General features: G+C 47.3%; 2 protein-coding genes across 8 annotated transcripts in view; both read left to right on the forward strand.

Moving 5' to 3' along the window:
- Nucleotides 1-14,988, forward strand: part of PTPRA (protein tyrosine phosphatase receptor type A) — a 164,454-nt gene extending 149,466 nt beyond the window's left edge. For all 7 annotated transcript variants that reach the window (XM_020906289.2, XM_020906291.2, XM_070472333.1 and 4 more), the window contains 11 exons: nucleotides 3-122; nucleotides 939-1,105; nucleotides 1,599-1,734; nucleotides 2,411-2,560; nucleotides 3,709-3,802; nucleotides 4,118-4,194; nucleotides 4,684-4,818; nucleotides 11,687-11,812; nucleotides 11,892-12,043; nucleotides 13,567-13,702; nucleotides 14,352-14,988. In XM_020906289.2, coding sequence (XP_020761948.1) covers nucleotides 3-122; nucleotides 939-1,105; nucleotides 1,599-1,734; nucleotides 2,411-2,560; nucleotides 3,709-3,802; nucleotides 4,118-4,194; nucleotides 4,684-4,818; nucleotides 11,687-11,812; nucleotides 11,892-12,043; nucleotides 13,567-13,702; nucleotides 14,352-14,426 — 1,368 coding nt within the window. In that variant the 3' untranslated portion in view covers nucleotides 14,427-14,988. The remainder of the gene's footprint in view (nucleotides 1-2; nucleotides 123-938; nucleotides 1,106-1,598; nucleotides 1,735-2,410; nucleotides 2,561-3,708; nucleotides 3,803-4,117; nucleotides 4,195-4,683; nucleotides 4,819-11,686; nucleotides 11,813-11,891; nucleotides 12,044-13,566; nucleotides 13,703-14,351) is intronic.
- A 4,969-nt stretch (nucleotides 14,989-19,957) lies between these two features.
- On the forward strand, nucleotides 19,958-22,126 carry LOC110145856 (progonadoliberin-2). Its single transcript, XM_070472337.1, has 2 exons — nucleotides 19,958-21,120; nucleotides 21,243-22,126. The coding sequence occupies exons 1-2, from the start codon at nucleotides 20,964-20,966 to the stop codon at nucleotides 21,470-21,472; spliced, it is 387 nt and encodes a 128-aa protein (XP_070328438.1). The 5' UTR covers nucleotides 19,958-20,963; the 3' UTR covers nucleotides 21,473-22,126.
- The last annotated feature ends 60 nt before the right edge of the window (nucleotides 22,127-22,186 follow it).

Below are 22,186 nucleotides of genomic sequence, written 5' to 3' on the forward strand. Positions count from 1 at the left end.
AGTGTAAGTGTGCCCAGTACTGGCCAGACCAAGGCTGCTGGACTTACGGAAATATCCGTGTGTCAGTAGAGGATGTGACCGTGCTGGTGGACTACACAGTGCGCAAGTTCTGCATTCAACAGGTACTGTCTGCTGCCTCCTTTCTTGGTTCTCATTTAGGATCTGCTGACCATTAAGAGGGCAGAACAGGCTGGGTCATCCCCCTCTTACTCAGGGTGGTCAGGAATCACTGAGTATGCAGTATGTTTGGACTCTGAAATCAGAGATCTAGGCTCTCAGGATTTATCTTTTTTTTGCCCTTTTGGTCAAAGCCAAGGGAGGAACATTTTCGTGACTGGGAGAAAAAGTATTACTGAGGTGGAGTTTGGTCATCTTGGGTATAAACTGGGTGCATCAGGAGGGAGTGTAATCTTTTTGGTACTTGATTCATCTCCTCCTTTCTTACCCCAAAGACTCCTGACATCAAGGATTTGGGCCCTGCTCCTGACCCTCCAGAGTGACCCTGGAGGCTTGAGCAAAGATTGCCTTCAGCTGAGGGCAGTGTGCTGCTGTGAAAAGAGAGCTTACCAAGAATTAGGAGACATGCACTTTAGTTCTGACCTTACCTTTTACTAATCCTGGGACCATAACCAGGTCATTTAACTTCTCTGAGTTTCACATTCCGTGTCTGTAGGAATGAATAATAGTAACAGCCTTGACTATCCCATGGGAAGGTTCTCTGTCCATGGTTAAAACTTTTCTTCTTTTTAATTTTTTTAAAATTTATTTAGTTTTAATTGGAGGATAATTATTTTCTTGAAAAGTTTATTACTCTTCACTTCCCCATTGTCAGTGACAGCTACAGCCTGCCCTGGCCCCTTCAGTCTCACCCTCCTTCCCCTGGTGCTGCCCTACCCCAGGGTATCAGGGCCAACACGCAAGATCTCTTCAATTCACAGGTGGGCGACGTGACCAACAGAAAGCCACAGCGCCTCATCACTCAGTTCCACTTTACCAGCTGGCCAGATTTTGGGGTGCCTTTCACACCAATTGGCATGCTCAAGTTCCTTAAGAAGGTGAAGGCCTGTAACCCTCAGTATGCAGGGGCCATCGTGGTACACTGCAGGTCAGTGTGGCCTGACCCTTGGCTCCCTACTCATACCACATTCTGTTCCCACGCTTGAGAGCAGGGAAGGCATAGGAGCCCTGGCTGAGGAGACTGGCACAGAGCAGATGAACTACCTGGGCCCCAGAGCAGCAGCCAGAGAGACTCTTCAAGTTTTGGTGCTAGGTGGAAAGCACTTGAAGAAAGAGGGAAGGGCAGTCCTCCAAGATTGGGGGTGAGGGGACCACTGCTATGAAGCCAGTAAGCTAATTTGAGTGCTGCCTTGTATACGTGGACTCTGCAGACCATTCTAAGTGTCCCTAGTCCTGATAACTCGAGGTAAGGAGTTCACAATACAGTGGGGTTGTTGGTTCCATGAGAGTCCCAGCTCTGCTCCATACAGAATTAGAATCTAAGGCTTAAAGAAGGAGCTCTAGCCTGTGCTGCCCCCTCCGTTTGTGTTCCCCCAAGGCATCCTAGCCATCCCAGTAATACTCCTGCTCTCTGGCCACAGTGCGGGTGTAGGACGTACAGGTACCTTCGTCGTCATTGATGCCATGCTGGACATGATGCATACAGAGCGGAAAGTGGACGTTTATGGCTTTGTGAGCCGGATCCGGGCACAGCGCTGCCAGATGGTGCAAACAGACGTGAGTGATCTATATGTGAAGCAAAGGTGGGGGGCATATTAGGACCAAAACATCTACCCACGTCATGGATTACTCAGTCTCCCAGGTTATTGTAAATGATCATCATACAGTGTGACAAAGGGCCTTATAAATTATATAGTAAAAGAACATGAAGCACAGAGAAGGGTGTGCCCCTGGGGAGTCAGGAAGGTGGGCAGATGTCATTTGCACTAGGCCCTAGGGATATGGAACAGGTCCTGAGGGAAGAGCCATTGCCCAGAGTGGTGACACAGCTCAGCCAGGTCCAGGAGCAGCAGTGTGATCAACTCTGTGGTTAGGGAATGGGGTGCAGAGGGCACAGCACTGGGAGGGGGGCTGGCATGGGCTGTGTGTGTCACTAGGATTTGACAGCCCCTCAGTCTGTCCATCTATGCTCTGGATATGGATGAATGAATGGATTGGATTTGTCCTTCTCTCCAGGAAAGCATCAGAGTAGTACTCTCCCTCCCAGATTTAAGCACCCCTAGAGGGACTCGGGCATTTTGAGTCCTGCTTCCTTGAATTTGGACAAGAGCAAATCATTTTATCTGTGCTGGGATCAAGGAAGTGGACTGAAGTGAAACAGGAGTGAGTGTGGGAGGGAGTGCTTCAGCACCACCATTGTGTAACTGGGAACTCTGCATCATCCATATTTCAGATGCAATACGTCTTCATATACCAAGCCCTTCTGGAGCATTACCTATATGGGGATACAGAACTGGAAGTCACCTCTCTAGAAACACATCTGCAGAAAATTTATAACAAAATCCCAGGGACCAGCAACAATGGACTAGAGGAGGAGTTTAAGGTGAGTTGGAGCTGAACTGTCTCTTTCAGAATGAAGGATCTGTGTGACCTGCGGAATACAGAATGTTTGACTCCTTTTGAATTTACCAACAAATGGTAAATCCTCTTTCAAGGCATGTGAATAGTTAGGGAGGTGCGTCTGTGGCCCGTTACTCATACCCTAGTCATTCTCAATCCTTCATGTTAGAATCACTTGGGTTGCATTTAGGGAGTGGGTGAGGAAACAAAAATAGGCAATGGTATTTTTTTTTTTAAGTCCCCCAGCTCCCCCTCCCAGGTAATTACGATGAACAGCAGGAGCAAACTCTTTCTGCAGAATAAATATTTTTGGCTTTGCAGGCCATATGGTCTATTCACAACTACTTAACACTGCTGTTTTAGCACAGAAGCAGCCATAGATACCACGTAAACAAATGAACATGGCAGTGTTTCCATAAAACCTCGTTTACAATCAGTAGACCAGCTTGGCTCACAGGCCGTAGGTTGCTGACCCTGCCGTACTCGAATAGACAATGCTTCTAAACACACTTATGGGATGTGTCATACTCTCGGCAATAAAAGTGCTCCCAGAAGCAAGAGATTTCTGGGTTGGGACGGGGAGGACCACTTTCCATAAGCACTCCTAAAACTAAGAGGTTACATCAGGGCTCTGATTCAGCAACTCTGAGTTGGGGCCTGAGATTCTGCATATTTGACAAGATGAGGCTGATGCTGCTGGTTTATGGGATACACTTTTGAGTAGCAAAGATTGGGAAGAAACCTTAGAATCAGGAGAAGGGAAGATATATATATTTTAATAAGGTTTTTCTAAAGAATGTAAGACAGCCTCTGGGAATAGAACAGCAGAGAGGGAGGGCACACTAGATTCCTTGCTCCAGGATCATAGATTGCCAGGCCAAGGAAATCCCAGAGTGGTCCACAGGGCCTGCCCGGGAAAGCAGTGTTTCCCAGATGTTCTTGTCTTATTCACTGATACTAAAGTTGAAAAAACAATGTTCTGATAAGAGCATGTGGAAATGGAGGTCAGGGCTCTGATGAGATAAGCAGTGTGCAACCAGTGTGGCTTGGCTGCAGGTTCAGTAACAGACATAATCTTGTCAAGTTCAGTTACTGAGACCAGTAATGTTTCCCTTCCCCATCCCAATTCAGAAATTAACATCGATCAAAATCCAGAACGACAAGATGCGGACCGGAAACCTTCCAGCCAACATGAAGAAGAATAGGGTTTTACAGATCATTCCATGTAAGAGCCCTCTCCCAACCCCAAAGCCCTAATGCCCATCCCCCTTTCCGTTAACCCTTCAGCCTTCTGTACTAGTTAATGATCAGCTTGGAGACAAGAATGATGGCATTGTCTCTTATTGCTCCCAGTTCTTCAGTGGCTTTTGCAAAGAGCATGAAGGCCAACATTTTCTGCCTCCTGGGCTGGGAATAGGCATGTTGTTACCAGCTGGAATTACATCTGCTCAGAGCCTGAGGAGAGGCGGGGATAGATGGAAAGAGAGGAAGGAGAGGGCAGGTGATGCTGGGGAGCCACAAGCTGCTGTCCTTCTTGCAGATGAATTCAACAGAGTGATCATTCCAGTTAAGAGGGGTGAGGAGAACACAGACTACGTGAACGCATCCTTCATTGATGTAAGTTGTGGCAGTGTCCCCTGAGCTCCCAGCACTTCATGGAGATTGAGCTGGGCTTTGCAGTGCTACCCTCCCACTGCTTGAAAGGACGGTCTTTGAGTCAGTCATCAAATGCAGAACTGATACCCTTCCTGTGTACTAGATCTGTCAGAGCCCCTAAGAGTAGAAGGTGGGGTACCAGAGGGTAAACACCAATGTAAGAGCTGGAAGGAAAAGTTCACAGCACAAACCAAAAGCTAAAAACACTAGCCTCTGGGCCTTCCCATCCCTGCTCTCCATCCTAGCCCCAGCCCCACTTCTGTCACCCTCATACAAGGAAAGCAGTGTGCCGTCCAATATTTGGTCCTTGACCAAAGAGGAGCTCTGCCTGGGATTTGTTTGCCTCTAGGTAGCCCCCTCCCCAGCCCAGTGGCCTGTCTTCTCTACTAGCCCCTCCTTGATCAAACCATCTTACTCACATCTCATCTCACATTGACCTGGCTTCTATAGGGGTACCGGCAGAAGGACTCCTACATCGCCAGCCAGGGCCCTCTGTTCCACACAATTGAGGACTTCTGGCGAATGATTTGGGAGTGGAAATCTTGCTCTATTGTGATGCTAACAGAACTGGAGGAGAGAGGCCAGGTGAGTTCAAAAGATCCTGGGCTATGGGAAACAAGAGACTGGGGGCGGTACAGTGGGGGAGCTTAGAGGTTTTTTCTTTGATTTAAGTTAATAAAACAGCCATTGCCCAGCCTCTTGGTATCTGAACAGTCAGCTCCTCTCAGGACTGGTCTGAGCTTCCATTCGATTCCCAAACCTCTCACTTCTCTTCTAAATATGGTCTCCCCAAGCCTAGCTTTGTACCCTCTACACCCCACCTCCACGGGCAGAGCAGAGCTAGCAAGATGAGGGATACAGAGTCAGACTGCAGCTCCATCAGAGCTTGTGTGAAGTCCCTTAAGGAGCCTTCCAAGCCAGAGAAATTAACTAGAAGACTGATGGGAAGACGGATCACCTCTTTGCTGACTGCCCAAAGAGAACAATAGAATTTGAGAAATAAAAACAAGAAACTTACTTTTTAATATGGAGAATAAATTAATACTATGGTTTCTTCATATGTATCCAACAGCTAGATCCATAGCATATTTGCTGATCTGTTTATAGACCTGTTTATATGCCACATGCTTTTTTTCTTTTTCCAGAAGCAAGAAACTTACAAGTTAACAGTCAATAACAAGGAAATCTTTTTTAAAAAGCCCTGAGTCAATTAAAAATTAGAATTGTCAGTGAACTCAGAGTATAAAGGGACCTTAAAGGCCCCTAGGCCAGCTCACATTCAATGTAGGAAATCTCAAAACCATTCCTGAGTCAGAACCTTGCAGCCTCTGCTGAGGACGTTCAATCTCAGGGGTCGCTCTTTCTCTGTCCACTTCCCACCCCACCTCTCCCACTATTACAGAGTGGCCCAGTCTGTGTTCAGATAGTGCTTATTATGTTCACACTCTCTCTGCTGTGGATGCCAGTGCAGTAAATGGGTGCTTCATGATGCCTTAACATTGGGCAGAATCGAGAGAACAAGCAGAAGAGGCCAGCACGGGCCCTGGGAAGAAGGTCCTTCTAAGCCAGAGTGAAGAGTTTGAATTTTGTAAAGCAGTTTAAGAACCCTTGACAGTCTCAGATTTGTGAGTTTTTTAGAATCCCTCTGGCTGCAGTTAGAAGGACAGGTTAGAAATGAGCAAGCCAAAAGCAGAGAGGAAGCTGCCGCAGGGATGCTGCTGGACTGAACTGGGACTGGGGAGTGGGGATTTAAACACATTTTTTGTGTTAATTGTTCCACACCACATCGTTCCCATTCTGTACTTGGACAGTTTGTTTATTTTAACCTTGGTAAAGGCTTCATATCTGCTTACCCTGATGTTCTGATTTGTCAAGATTTTTTTCAAATTTAATCATTTGAATTTGAGTGCTTTTTCTTCCTGGATTTGTATCATGTACCTAATCAACAGATGTGCATAATAGATCTTCCATCTTCCTCTATCTATCATTAATAACAGTACTGATGAGGTGAGAGATTTGGGGCAAGTGTACACCTGCATAACAAAGGCCAGTGGGGGGATGAGCTCGTTTATTGTCGAGAATGAGGTGCAGTATCCTGGCCCTCTCTGATAAACTATGATGGAATGTGCAAATAGGGACCTACATGCAGTTCTATCCACACTCCTGCCCCCTGGATCTGTGGCAGTCAGATCCAAAGAGTAGGCAGAAAATGCTGGAGTGACAAGCACATTCTCAGTCACTGCCCCGTAATAAAAAGTGGCCCAGTGAATACCTCAGACTCTGTCTAGTCAGATTTTCAGGCTTTTCCATCCTTGAAGCAGACCTAGTAAGACTACAGGGCAGAGAGGCAGGAAGCATTTCCTATGGGCAGAGGTGGGGGGAGAGGGGACATGCACACACTGGTCTCTGGTGGTGCAGCCCATCCCCCTCCGCCACTAGCACTGTGCCTTCTGCTCTGTCTTAGGGCCAGTGAAACAAGCTTCTGAAATGGATCAGCACAGGTTATAGTAACATTCTTTACCAGCCTACTGGCCTCTAAGAGAAACTTTTACTTTGTGTCCCACATCCCATTCGTCTTGGCAGGTGTAGCTCCCAGAGATACTAACACAGTAAGCCTAAATGAGACAGTGAAGAGTGTCTCCTTTAAGACCACTCCCCACCCCCAGTTTAAATTCCCAGAGGAAAAAACTGATCCAAAAATGTAAATTCTGTATGTGTTAAAATTCCAAAGGAATTAAAACCAAAAATTCTCTTCTCCCTATTTTATTTTTCTCCACCATTTTAATAATGGTCCACCAAGATGTTTGGTCAGGCCTGAGTTCCCTCATCAGCTGCAGCTTGGACCATGATCAGAGTGAGCAGAGCGGTCCTAGCAGTCTCTGCATGGGGTCAGCTCAACCCAAGGACACATTCTACTTCTCTAGAGAGACAATAAAACATGATCGCATCAGACCCCAGCCCACAAAGCTCTGTATCTCCATCACTGTTGTCAACCCGACCATAGCAAGAGACTTAGTGCTATATAGTGGAAGGAAGGTGAACAAAGACAGCAGGAGAAAAGACTGAAAAGCTTCTCTGTTTCCACTTCTTTGGGAATTCCAATACCTAGAGTCCATAACCTGACAATGTAAATCTTAGATTAAACCCATTTCCGAGCAGTCATCTACTAGACTTGAACACCTACTCCTCATTTCTGATCTCTCATCCAATGATGCCTCCAACACCTGGCTTGCTGCCCCTTTTTTGGTTCTTATTCCTGTCTCTGTTCTTGGAGGCAAATGTTTGTATGTGGGTGATCCATCTACCCTTATCTTTCAGCTTCTCAGCTTCCTCACCCTTCTAGGGTTGACTTCTCTGGGAACTACTTCAGTCAAGGTCACCGGTGACTACCATCTTGACAATCCAAAAGTTATTTCTCTTTTCTTGTATTTCTTGTTCCTTTGTATGCCAACACACGCTCCTTCCCCTCAGAACACTCCCTGACCTCCATGATGTCACTCCTGCACTCACTGGCCTGGCAGCACCGTTGTCATTTCTTTGTGACTTCCTCCTCCTTTGAGTGACCAGCACTGAGGCCTTAACCCACTTTTGTTCCCTTTTGACACACTATTCCTTGGGGAGCTCATCCAGTTCTGTGGCTTAAAATACTATCTATATGCCAGGAATTCTCACATCTATGTCTCTAGCCCACTTACCCCCCACCTTCCCAGTTGTTTGGATTTGATCCCTTGATTGGAAAGATCCCCTGGAGAAGGAAATGGCAACCCACTCTAGTACTCTTGCCTAGAAAAATCCTATGAACATTCTGTGGGAGAAGGTGAGGGTGGGATGTTTCGAGAGAACAGCATGTATATTATCTATAGTGAAACAGATCACCAGCCCAGGCTGGATGCATGAGACAAGTGCTCAGGCCTGGCACTGGGAAGACCCAGAAGAATCAGGTGGAAAGGGAGGTGGGAGGGGGGATCGGGATGGGGAATACATGTAACTCCATGGCTGATTCATGTCAGTGTATGACAAAACCCACTGCAATGTTGTGAAGTAATTAGCCTCCAATAAAAATAAATGAAAAAAAAAATCCTATGTACAGAGCAGCCTGGCGGGCTGTAGTCCATGGGGTTGCAAGAGTTGGACATGACTTAGCGACTCAACCACCACCATTTCCAGTTGTTGAGCACATAGCTGTGTGATATCTTCTCATTGGTGTCTGTTAAGAATCTCAGACTTCATATGGCCCAGATAAAATTTGGTTTTCTCCTTTCCTTCATACTGGTTCATTCTATCCTTACCCATCTCAGTGCATTGTACCACCTTTCACCCAGATGCTCATATCAGAAGTCTAGGAGTTACCTTTATTCCTCTCCTCTTCTCACTCTTCACAACCAGTCTGTCGCTGAGTCCTGACATAGGCTGACTATTATATTCACTTCTCTTCAATGTAACTCCTGTCACCCCAGTATAGACTATCATCTCTCTCCTGCATCACTCAAGTAGCCTGGCAGCCAGTCCGCCTGCTCCCATTCCCATCCCCTTTTAGTCACTTTTCCACATGGAGGCCAGCAATCTTTTTGAAAATATAAATCTAAATATATCATTCCTTGTTTTAAAATCCTCTTTGAACTTCCTTATCTTGAGGGAAAATCTACCTATGCATACAAAATTTAGGAACTTTTCCTGAGGTATCCAGTCCCAAGACTTGAATTGGGTCCTTCTTCCTCTCTGTTTCCTTTGCTTCTTTTAGGTCTCCTAGTTTCCATTTTCCCTCATCCCCGCTGGCCCTCACATGCAGAGTGGAGCTTGGGTTCTGAGATGAGTCTTAGCCTCTACTCCTTGAGAATAGGGTCCCATATTTGTCACAGCCTTGCATTCCCCAACTCTGTGCTATCATGTCTCCATTCTCAGCAGGACACCAGGGCATTTTAGCCTTGGGCAACAGTGGGTACTGGCACTGCTGGCCCCTGCTCTGGATTCTGTTACAGCTCTTTTTGCCATTTCTCTCCCCACACCCTTGAGAGGCACCATGGGAGTCAAGTCCCATTAAGCCCCACCTGATTCTTCTGTTTCTGTTGTGGAGCCCACACAGAGGCTAAATTCAATAAGCCTTCACCTGCCTGAGTAGGATAATTGCCTGCCATGGTCCAACATCTAAAAGCACCTTATGTGCCTTCTCTTTATCTCATATCATCCCTTAAATCCTATCCCCATAAGTGTGCTTGTTTTTTCTCAGCACACCATACCTGCTTCCCTGGAGTAGCCGTGTCACCTTCACATTCACTCTACAATAGCACTAATCTGATTTCTCGGGCCTGCCACTGATAATCATGGCAGATTGTCTCCATTAGTCAGTCTGCTCTGGCTACATGCTTTCACTATTGACAAACTCCTTGTCCATAGTTTGAAGAGGAGACTTTTTTTTTTTTTTTTTTTTTGCCATGCCACAAGGCTAGCATAATCTTAGTTCCCCAACCGGGGGTCAAACCTGTTCCCCCTGCAGTGGGAGCATGGAATTCTATCCACTGGACCACAAAGGAACTCCCTGAAGAAGGGACTCTTGATGGTTCAGTGGTACATCCGTGGGAGTCCTTCCAGTCTGCCCCTTCTCTGTTATGCCTCTTTGCCTAAACTAAGAAGATCTAAAATATCTGAAGGCTGTTAAGTATGGAACATTAATAATTTCTTCTTGTCATAGTGTTGATTCTGGCTCCTATAGTCTGTTGCTGTCAAGCCCGTTGTATCTTAGTGTTTCTAATGGTTTTAAAGCCCAGTCTTTAGTTCTGACTGATAAACTGTATAAAGGTAGTGTTGGAAAGGAACTGTGGTAGCAAAACTCATTCTGCCCATGAACCCTGAAAACCAGCATAGTCTCGTTTAAGGTGAGACTTAATTAGGGGTTTTGGTTTTTCAAAAACCTTAATTAGGTTTGACTTTTCTAAAACTGTTCTGTTGAAGGGAGGGTCCCGAGCTCTGACTCTCAGGGTATCCCCAGGGCTCCTAGGCACATATTGAAAAGCACTGCTCCTATGGCATTTCCTTGATCCACCACTTTAATAATGCTGTGTTTTAAAATGAGCTCAGGGTCATTTATAAAGCGGGTGATGGATGATGACACATACAAAAAACAAGTCATTAAGGGACTTCCCTGGTGGTCCAGTGGCTAAAAGACTGAGCTCCCAAGGCAGGGGGCCTGGTCAGGGAACTGGATCCCACATGCTGCAAATAAAGACCTCTTGTGCCGCAACTAAGATCCAGTGCAGCCAAATAAATATTTTTTAAACTCACTAAATTGGACTTTTAATATTGATTTTATTCGGACTGAGAAACTAGTGGTGGTTTTTATTTTTGTATTTAATTTTCCCAAATCTTTCCTAGTGAACATAGAGCATAGAGTACATTTATGGCTGAGTATCTTTAAATTGTCAACAGTGAAATATCTAGGATCTCCCCTAAAATGCTCTAAAAAAGGGACAGCATAACTGTATTTTGTTTATGTATTTATACCCTGACTTGTTCTGTAGACATTAAAAGTCATTCACCAGATACTTGCTGCATACGTACTAAGTCATTTAAGTCATGTCCAACTCTTTTCGACTCTATGGACTGTAGCCCGCTAGGCTCCTCTGACCATAGGATTCTCCATGCAAGAATACTAGAGTGGGTTGCCAGCCTTCCTCCAGGGCCTCTTCCCAACCCAGGGATCTAACCCGTGTCTCATTATATCTCCTGCATTGCAGGCGTGTTCTTTACCACTAGCGCCACCTGGGAAGCCCTGATACTTACTGAGAACCTACTAGATGCAGGCAGTGTACAAGGTGCAGTAGAAGGAACTGAACCAGGTGCAAGTAGAGACAACGCAGTAAACCACCTTGTGCTAACAGGAACAGAAACACAAGAGCTAGCGATTGTAAGGTGCCACTGCAGATGAGAGAGTTAAAGAGGAGAGGGATGGAAGCACACTGTGGACTGGGCTTTGAAGCACCATAGCTAGTGCTTTCTTCTGGGTTAGCAAACTGACATATATAAGCAACTACAAATGTGGCAACACCCCAAGGGGGCTGGAGGGGAGAAGAAATTGGAACAAAGACATTCACTCCTCCTCTCCCTACACTGTGCCATTAAGTGTTAGATGCAGCTATGAGCTGATGGTCAGAAGTCTTCATAAATCCTGTCAGTGTTGCAAATTAGACTATAAATAAGTAACAGCAAAAGGTTAAGTGATTATCTCATAAGTGATTGGTAGACTTAAGTTGTTAAATATGGGTGTCCTGCTGAGGATCAGAAGTTAATTACAGTGATGTTAAGTAATAGAATGACCATCTGAGTTTTTGATACCTTGGGGAAGAAGTGTGTCCGTATAAGAAGGACTGTATTGAGAGGAGCAGTCCGCTTGTAGAGCAGTCCTGCTTTTACCATACATGGTATTCTGAGCCTCTCACCTCTCCCATTTGTCCCCCAGGAGAAGTGTGCCCAGTACTGGCCCTCTGATGGACTGGTGTCGTATGGAGACATCACAGTGGAGCTGAAGAAGGAGGAAGAATGTGAGAGCTATACTGTCAGAGACCTCCTGGTCACCAACACCAGGGTAAGATACCTGGTGGGTGGGCTCCTCCCATAGGGAAAGCAGGGTTGCACCTACCTCTCTGATCCTCCTTCCTCCTAAGGAGAACAAGAGCCGGCAGATCCGGCAGTTCCACTTCCATGGCTGGCCTGAAGTGGGCATCCCCAGTGATGGAAAGGGCATGATCAGCATCATTGCAGCCGTGCAGAAGCAGCAGCAGCAGTCAGGGAACCACCCCATCACCGTGCACTGCAGGTACGCCCACCCGAGCCCTCAGGGGAAGAGAGAAAAAGACACAAGAGGCAGGCAGAGGGGCAAGATGGGAGCCTCTGTCAGACTCTGATGAAAGCCAGGCAAGAGCGGGATGTTGGTGAGACATGGCAATCAAGTTTGATGACCAGGACAGGCCCAGATGATAAGAGAGGATCTTGGAGTTTGAACTCAACACTTCCAGTGCTAGGGAACAACAGTCCCTAAGTTAAGACACTGGGCAGGGAATAGTGCTGGGGAAGAGGAACCAAAAGGAGACTGATAGTAGGCAAGACCAGCTGGGCAACATGGGAAGGCCTGCCTCCTTAAGAAACACAGGAAAACAGAAAAGGGCAACTATTTTGAGAACAGTTTGAAGAAAAATGAATAAGACATAGTTGTGAAAAAGAGGAGTGTCTTAGGTTCAAGGCTGGGTATAGTTGCTGGTGTCACTGACAGAAGAAAGATAGTATGGTAACTCATGGGGGAGGGAGTGGATTTTGTTTGGGGCACATTGTTTGAGACTGCATTTTAGAAATAAAATTTTACCATGTGTTTGTATTGTTTTTATAATTGGGGGAAGGGAATCTCTCTTAAAGGGGAAGAAAGTGTATATTTAAAATTTCTTCAGATTTGTTTTGAAGATAGAATAATGAGCAGAGGAACTTCTAGAAATGACCCAGTAAATGTTCTTCAGATGGCCAAAATGAAATTGTAATTACAAGAATTGAAGCACTGTTCATAATAGTAAAAGATGGTAGGGACTTCCCTGGTAGTCCAGTGGTTAAGATTCCATACTTCAGTGCAGCAGACACATGTTCAGTCCCTTGTCAGGGAACTAAGATCCCACATGCCACACTGCACAGCCCAAAAAAAAAATTTTTTTTTAAGCTGGCAAATAATCTGAACATATTAATAAGGGACTGGTTCCATAAGCTCTGATATATCATACTACAGAGCTTCAGAAAATTAATTAGGAATCTGTTTATGTACTGGTTTGGAATAATCCTCTAGATTTATTGCTTAGTGAGGAAAGCAGTGGGAGACAGAAAAAATATGTGTGGTATATGCATAAATTATCTTTGGTACGACACACAAGGACTTGATGACATTGGTTGTTTCCCAGGAGGAAACTGAAAGGATGAAGAAATGGCGTAGGAAGGAGAGTTTATATCTTTTGAACCTTTTGAAATTTGAACTGTGCAAACTTATTACACATACAAAAAAAATCATTCAAAAAAATGTTTATAAGAAGAAAAAGTGGCAAAGTACATCAGCTAGTACCATTTGACAGTAAACATGAAAAAATGCTAATTCTTATTAGTAATATGAGAAATGGAGATGAAAACATGGCAAGTTTTTAATTTAGGATTGACAAAAGGATTCCTTGACCTCAAAAAACACTTCCTTGCCCACACTTTTCAGTGTCGCATGCTCCTCTCTCCCTTGGTCACCCTCTCTTGGCTAACCCCAGATTCTCTAGCTGCCTTGCACCACGCACATGTGATCAGTGTATTTCTTTGTTACAGCGCGGGGGCAGGACGGACAGGGACCTTCTGTGCCCTGAGCACAGTCCTGGAGCGGGTGAAAGCGGAGGGGATTTTGGATGTCTTCCAGACCGTCAAGAGCCTGCGACTGCAGAGGCCACACATGGTCCAGACGCTGGTATGCTGCCCTGCCTGTTTGTCCACGCCTCCACGCCTCCCCAGCGCTTCTGCCAGAGCCAGCTCGGGGAGGCTGTCCTGAGGGCCCGTCGGGTAGACAGAAGGCTGTGTAACCACAGGCTCATCCTGCCTCCAGGTGCCTCAGAAAGCAGAGTGAGCTTTGGGAGGCAGGAGAGCACTGGAGGCATATCTTAGCTCCATACCAGTAAGAGATGCTGGTGGCCTCAGTGAAGACTAGAAGGGGGTGCCCAGGTGCCCGTCAGGGCTCTTCACTTCCCCATGGGTCTGAGGTGGGGAAGACTTCAGGAGTACCTCGTTTCCTCAGCTCCTTTTCAGCAGTTCTCTTGACAGTCTAGACGACCAGTAAGCACTGAGTGTGAGGAGAGATGTGAACTCATGTCTGACCTCTGAAGGGCTAGGACTGCCACCTGCACCTCCAGTCTCTGCTTTCTGGAGAAGGTGACTTCACTCGGCCCAGAAAAGAATGCTATCAGAACTCTGCAGGCAGACAGATCAGGGCTCGGGTGGAAATGCTAAAGTACTTATTTCTTCTTAATTTTCCATTTTTTGAAGAACAGGTTTGTCGGGAGCTGCAGGTACATTGCTGTCTTGAGTAACCCTGGCCTTTTCCCCCACCTTTCACTCTGCAGGAACAGTATGAGTTCTGCTACAAGGTGGTGCAGGAATATATTGACGCGTTCTCAGATTATGCCAACTTCAAGTGAGAGGCGATGAGGCCCCGTGGACAGGAGAATTGCCTTTAATATTTTGTAATATTCTGTTTTGTTAATATACCCCAAATTGTGTATATATCTTACAACTGTTTTAGAAATTGGTACATAGGCTTCTATTACCTATTAGGTGGAGATTTTATATGTAAATGTGTTAGCACTGATAGTCCTTTTTCCAATGTTTTATTGGGGAATTAAATAGTGTGATGTTTGGATTGATATCATGAAATCCTCTGCCTGGAAATTGGGCTTGATTGTTCTTTGGTTTATATCGATACATCTTTTCCTAAAGAAGATACACAAAACTCATTCCAGGTAGCTAGGCATTAACTAAAAAAAAAAAGCACAAAGTTATTAGAGCTCTTGAGGAAATTGGTTGTCCCAGTGCCCCCAGTCAGACCACTGTCCCCTCCTGCTCTGTAAATAATCTCTCCTCTCTCTACCCTTGCCCCCTTCTCGTACCGCCCACGTCCCACCATGGGGAGTACAGGGACCAGAGTGGTATCTCTGGCACCACACTAGGGATTATCAGGTAATAAAAGCTTTGACTCCCTGAGGAATGTCTCTCCCTTTATGTGGGCCGGGGCAGTCATACCAGGGCTGGGTTCTCCTGTGCCACTCCTAGCTCACTGTTTCCCATCTGTCTTAGCTGGCTGCAGAGAGGGCACAGTCTGCCTGTCTTTTTTCCAACATACACAGCTCCTCTACCTCTTAGGCAGCTGCCAGCACCCTTCTTCCACTCCCAGCATCTCTTCAGTGCAGTCGTTCTAGCCAGCCTCACTCCCTAGGGAAGATGGCCTGAGTCCTTGCTCTTTCTGTAAGTGCAGGGGCATGGAGGCTAGGGGTGGCTTGGCTTTTGGCTTTGGGTCAGTTTGACCTCTCTAGTCCTTGGTGCTCTGCTGCAGAACTATCTGGATCATGTCACTTTGTCCAGAGTAGGTGTTTATATCCTCATTTATTGTGTTAAACAACTTCCATTTCCTTTCATCTCTGTCCTCATTTCCAGAACTCTTACGTGGAAGTACCTCAGATCCAGAGGTAACATTGGTGGAAGTCTTAGATCCCAGTTGGAGTTTGAGCATAACCTGTCAGACAGAGTGTATTAAATAAAATGAATGCATAAAAAGGAGGAAAGATCAGCAGAGCAGCTGATCAGAGAGGGCCTCAGATTCCAGGCACACATTGAACATCCATTTCATTTCTTTCTCATGTAACAGTCTGCCCAGTCTAGAGACCCAGTATCCTCCATCTCATGGTCCCAGTGACCCTTAGGCTGTTGTTCTCATCCTCATAGTTGAGGTCACTGACTTTTCCCGTGGAGAAGCAAAAATAGCATGGGTAAGCAATTTCATTTTTAAGGACATTAAATAAAAATAGCACTTTTCACTTCCACTCATACCCCATTGGCTAAACCCTAGTCATAAGCCCACACTGAGCTACAAAGGGTGCTGGGAAATGTGGTCTTTAGTTGAGGGCAGAGCTGGGAGGGTGTGTCTGTTTGCGGTCTCTTGTCCTTATGATCAGCCCCTCACAGGAACAGGAGAAGAAACCAGTTGCCATGACTGTTAAGTGCAGGGTTGACAAAGCCTTGCAGCCCTCAGGGCATTTCCTGAGGAGCCAGGGGCACCTTGGGGGCTGTCAGAAGTGAAAGGTGGCACTCCAGCCTGGCCCACGGAGGCATACTCAGAGATCAGTGATGCCATGCTTCCAGGAGTAGGTAGGACTTAAACTGGGCCTGAGGGATGCTGGAAGCTCAGATGAGTGAAAAGGAAAGGTCAGCAGAGCAGCTGATCAGAGGGCCTCAGAGTCCAGGCTAACAAAGACGCACCCAAAAGATGGGACCCAAGTTCTGCCCCACATATTCAGGATGTCTGCAGGGATCAGGGGCGCCACAGCAGATCACCTGAAAGCTTGCATGAGGTAAGTAGTGTAAGTACTGTGGGCCTCCTATAGGAAGCAAGGAACTGCAGGGGACAATAAACTTAAAAGTTAGTCGGTTTATAAGAAGTGTGGATAAATTAAGCAAAGACAAAATCTCAAGAATTTCTGTTGAGGGGTGCTATGCTTCAGAAGGAAACCCTGTCTCTTTGCATACTACCTGTTGGTGCCTCTATGTGATCATGTTCAAGTCCATGGAAGAGGGCAAGCCTTAAGGTCAGCAAGCCATGCAGCGAACATATCCCCTGGCTGCTAAACAGACACCTTTAAACAGGAGTTATCCAAGCCCTTTGCTCCCCTTCTCGCCCTCATCTTACTGGGTATGGCTCATTGCTCCTTATCCACCTTTCTTCTCCTGTTACTCAGGGCTCACATGGCATCAAGAGACATAAACCCGACAGGCTCAAAGGGAAGTGTATTGAGGCTCACGTGGCACAATTATGTGGGAAGGGCCTACCCCTCAGCCTGTCACCTGTGACCATGCGCAGCACACTCCCCAAACCTCTGGGACCTGCCACACTCACCGAGACATCACTTCATCAGATAGTCTCTGTGTTGGGTTTTCCTTCATCCTCTACCCCCACCCTCAGTTTACTCCCACACATTATTTTTTTATCCCTTCATCCTCAGTGCTGAGCCCCAAGGATCCAGTCTTCCTGTGCACTAGCTCCCCCCTTGATGTAGTGACTGCCTTCCTCCACAGCCCCTTCCTCAGAGGTCAGGCATTCCTTCAGTCTGTATTGTGGACCCTGAGCCTTTCTCCGGTCCTGAGCTTCCAGTCCACACACCCTGCTTCCTGCTGTGACTCCACAGGGTAGCCCAGAGGCAGCAGACTCGGGCTCCGCACATTCCAGGGTTTGCCCAGTCACCATAGCCCACTGCCCTTTGTGCAGCCTCCAGCATCCTCTGCCCCCACTTCCTATCCCAGCTCTATTCCTATTGGGCACCAAAGCTACAGACCTCCCCCCTATACACACACTCTCTCTCTCTCTCTCTCTCTCTCTCTCTCTCTCTCTCTCTCTCTCTGTGTCTCTCCCCGACCCCCCAGTAGTTCGTGTGTTGGTGTTTCTCCATTTTGTTCCTTACCATGGAGCACCCACTGCAGTCCTATTGCCAAGACTCTAGCTAATGCTCTATCCTTCACCCAGGCCACCCGCTGAGGGGGAGGGGAGAAGGTGCTTCAGGGAGGGTGCCGCTCTGTTCCTGCAGCACCTGAGCATTCAACTCAAAATTGCTTTTCCAGCTGACTACAGCAGCCCCAAACTGGAATGATGTGCTCTCAGAGCTGAGTATGAGTTAAGAGTTCAGTGGTGAACAAATGACTTTCTGTGTCCTGCTGACAGGGGTACAAGGATGAATTCCATTCCAGAGTTTATAATCTGGAAGAGAAGAGCAAATGTTCCTGAAAGGCTGAGTATGTGGCCAGAGAGAAAGGGACCAGAGCTTCCCCTGGGAAACTTAGTTCATGTTTGGATTTTTCAGGCAAGATAACGATCAAATTACAGAAAAAATAAAGGCACTCCATTCTTCTTTTAAAATGAACACCAGGGCCTTTGAATAAAACATTTTGTAAACCCATACCAGAACTAAGCTAGTTTACTGAACTTAGTCATTTCACCTAAACCCACAAAGCAAATGTTTCCAATCCCGAAGAAAGGCAATGCCAAAGATGGTTCAAACTACCATAACAGTTGCACTCATCTCACATGCTAGCAAAGTAATGCTCAAAGTTCTCCAAGCTAGGCCTCAACAGTACATGAATCTAGAACTTCTGGATGTTCAAGCTGGATTTAGAAAAAGCAGAGGAACCAGAGAGCAAATTGCCAACATCCATTGAATCATAGAAAAAGCAAGAGAGTTCCAGAAAAACATCAGCTTTATTGACTATGCCAAAGCCTTTGACCGTGTGGATCACAACAAACTGGAAAATTCTTCAAGAGATGGGAATACCAGACCACCTTAACCTGCCTCCTGAGAAATCTGTATGCAGGTCAAGAAGCAACAGTTAGAACTGGACATGGAACAACTGACTTGTTCCAAATTGGGAAAGGAGTATGTCAAGGCTGTATATTGTCACCTTGCTTATTTAACTTACATGCAGAGTACATCATGGGAAATGCCAGGCTGGATGAAGCACAAGCTGGAATCAAGACTGCTGGGAGAAATATCAATAACCTGAGATAACGCAGATGACACCACCCTTACTATGGCAGAAAGCAAAAAGGAACTAAAGAGCCTCTTGATGAAAGAAAAGAGTGAAAAAGCTGGCTTAAAACTCAACATTCAAAAAACTTTAAGGTCATGGCATCTGGTTGCTTCATGGCAAATAGATGGAGAAACAGTGGAACAGTGACAGATTTCATTGTCTTGGGCTCCAGAATCACTGCAGATGGTGACTGCAGCCATGAAATTAAAAGACACTTGCTCCTTGGAAGAAAAGCCATGACAAACCTAGACAGCATATTAAAAAGCAGAGACATTACTTTGCCAACAAAGGTCTGTGTAGTCAAAGCTATGGTTTTTCCAGTAGTCACGTATGGATGTGAGAGTTGGACTATAAAGAAAGCTGAGCACTGAAGAATTGATGCTTTTGAATTGTGGTGCTGGAGAAAAGACTTGAGAGTCCCTTGGACTACAAGGAGATCCAGCCAGTCAATCCTAAAGGAAATCAGTCCTGAATATTCATCGGAAGGAGTGATGCTGAAGCTGAAACTCCAGTCCTTTGGCCGCCTGGTGTGAAGAACTGATTCACTGGAAAAGACCCTAGTGCTGGGAAAGATTGAAGACAGGAGGAGAAGGGGACAACAGAGAATGAGATGGTTGGATTGCATCACTGACTCAACAGACATGAGTTTGAGCAGGCTGTGGGAGTTGATGATGGACAGGAAAGCCTGGTGTGCTGCAGTTCATGGGATCACAAAGAGTCAGACAGGACTGAATGACTAAAATGAACAAAGCAAATGCTATCCTAAAAGTTTCTTGGTTAGCCAATACTTAAAGGGAAAAAATCTGTTTCCCAAACAGTTTAACTTATTATACAGTCCAAGTACTCATTTCTGGTAAGCCAATTTGGAAATTCACCCATGCCTTCCTGCCTGGGCAGCGGAAGTCTAGGTACTCATGATGTCATCTCCCCCATCTTTGCCACAGGATCTGATGCACCTGCTCTCCTGATGACTGGCCACTGTGAATACCCAGCCTGACCCTACCCTTGCACTTTCTGTTTAAATTGCTGTCCAAAGAGAGATTGGCTATTAACCCCATAAACTGGCCTCTGCCCCTCAGAGGCTGGTGGCTGGCAGCAGAAAGCTGAGCTGACACAGACTAAGGCAGAAGCCTGTTTCTAGCATTCCAGGGAAGCTGTGCCCAATTCCATGAAATGGTCCTGTATTGAGCACAGTGTGGATGAGGAGTGGTTGGAACCTTGAGAAGCGGAATTATTCCTACCACTCGCAGATAGACCCACAAAGGTGCATTGCCCCTTTAACTGGGCCCCCTTTCGGGGGCCTGCTTGGAGGAGAGGCCATCTGCTGTATAGCTATGCCCCACCCAAAGCTCCTTTCACTGGAGTGACTCGGCCCTGGTGTCGAGGTGTGACACAGCAGCAGGCCTTGGGTGAAAGGTCTCTAGATCTAAGGGCAGGAGCTTGAGAAAGCCAGGGAAGTGGATCGATGAGACCTCAGGGGCACAGGCCAGGCTGAAGAAGGAGTCCAATGATTTCAGATCCCTGGGAAAATGGGAGGAGGAGGCATCTGATGACCCCAGGCCAGCAGCTGAACATAACACTAGGAAGGGAAGAGGATTGGTGGCAAGCTGTCCCCCACCAAGACGTCATTGGAGCCTATGGGCCCAGAGCAGCTGCCTGGCTGGGTTCCATTGCTGCCTGAAAGAGCCACCTGCAAGGAGCCACTTGGCCCACAGCCTTCCCCTGGTGAGTGAAGAGCCACCCTCCCCCAGGCTGGGGCTTGGCCAGATGCAGCTCTCTTCTAGGTGTATGGCATGCTGCTCCTCTTCCCCCTCCCAAGCCCCTCGACACATACCCTGAAAAGCCCCCTTTCCTTCTCTTGCCAGCAACACTATGCCTGTGTCCACTGCACCTGGCGTGGCAGGGACAAAGGGTAGAAGCCCTTGGCCCTGTATCCACACACCCATTTCACATCCCCAATTGCCATGGAAGGAAGAGAGAGCAACTCACAAGGAAAAGGGTTTCCCAGCATGGGGGGCAGGGGGCCCAAGTGCCTCCACACTGCTGCCTGTCTCTTGGACATCTCCCCTATCTAACCTCACTTCTAGGATCCCTGAGGAAAGAAAGGGTAGGCCTGCCGTACTGGGGAGGGCCCTCATCTGGCAAAGTTGAGAGCCTCTGTGCCCCAGGGGCTCTGGGAGGCGGCTCGTTGCCAGGAGCCCTCAGAGTCCAGACCTCTCTAGTCCTGGGATAAGAAGCAATAGCAGGATGAGAGAAGAACATTAGGAGACACTAAATCTGCCCTAGAAGTGCCAGTTGTCCAAGGGGACCCTGGAGGAAGAGGAAGGGGGTTTGTCTGGGAGTGTCAGACTCGAGTGCTGTCCACTGTCTATGGGAGCAGCCCTGCTATGGCCAGCTTTGGGCTAGGCCTCCTGCTTCTGCTGCTGCTGCTGACCACCCACCCTGGACCCTCAAAGGCTCAGCACTGGTCCCATGGCTGGTACCCTGGAGGAAAACGAGCCTCCAGCTCACCCCAGGACCCTCAGCATCCTCCTGGGCCCCCAGGTAGGTGAAGAATCTCCCCAGCCTAAGTGGAAAGAAGAAGGTGCTAGTTGGGGTTCTTTCGCCTACCTCAAGCTTAGGGTGGGGGTGAGGAAGGCAGGCTACAGCCTCAGTTCCCTTCTAAGAAAAGGTTCTGGGAACTGCAGCTCAAAGCCCAGGCCAAATTGCCCATACCCTCCCAAGTGATGCTCTGGCTTTGCCTGAGGACAGTGTCCCCCTGAAGAAAAGGACCATGATCCAGTGGCTTCTACATAGGAAGCAGCACCTGGTGCAGACACTGCTGGTAAGTAAAGTGCAAGGCCCCCACCCTTGGCCACTACAGGGCCAGCTAAGAACCGAGGGGGTCGGGGGATAATACATCTCTGAGATGCCTCCTGGTACAGCTAGCTGTGGGTGCTGTTATCTGATACTCCAGAATTCTCGACAATGGTAAAGCGTCTGCCTACAATGCCGGAGACCCGGTTCCATCCCCGGGTCGGGAAGATCCCCTGGAGAAGGAAATGGCAACCCACTCCAGTACTCTTGCCTAGAAAATTCCATGGATGGAGGAGCCTGGTGGGCTACAGTCCATTGGGTCGCAAAGAGTCGGACACGACTGAGCGACTTTTCACTTTCACAACAATTTATTATGATATGACAGCGACAATTTATGATGAGATGCCCCCTGTGTCCCTGCTGTTGGGCTTCCCTGATAGCTCAGCTGGTAAAGAATCCGTACGCCCAATGAGCTAGAAAACCCGCACGCTGAATCCTCTAAGAGGCAAAGGGCAACGACAGGACATGAGCGTCGCAAAACTACCGGTTGCCGATCCTGCGCAGAGAAGCCGAGCCGGGACGGGAGAGAGAAAGAGGGAATAGGAACAGGAGGAGCGGGGAAGAGGGGGCGGGTAAAGCCACAGTTCCGCGGTCAGGTGACCAGAACGTCCACTGGAATGACCGCCCCCTTCTGCAGACTGGACTCCGAGCGCCACGCCACGCCGCCCTCCAATAAAGGTGTGAGACCCCTGAAGTTCTTGCATCGAGTTCTTTTTTTCTCCTGACTCCTGCTAACAGATCTTTGTCTCCTCTC

Source organism: Odocoileus virginianus, chromosome 9 (assembly GCF_023699985.2).
Source record: "Odocoileus virginianus isolate 20LAN1187 ecotype Illinois chromosome 9, Ovbor_1.2, whole genome shotgun sequence".
In the NCBI taxonomy this organism is placed as follows: Eukaryota; Metazoa; Chordata; class Mammalia; order Artiodactyla; family Cervidae; genus Odocoileus; species Odocoileus virginianus.

Coding starts and splice junctions, on each gene's coding strand:
- LOC110145856 (XM_070472337.1), top strand. CDS start 20,964: ATGGCCAGCTTTGGGCTAGGCCTCCTGCTTCTGCTGCTGCTGCTGACC. Junction 21,121..21,242: donor GCATCCTCCTGGGCCCCCAG/GTAGGTGAAGAA, acceptor TTCCCTTCTAAG/AAAAGGTTCTGGGAACTGCA.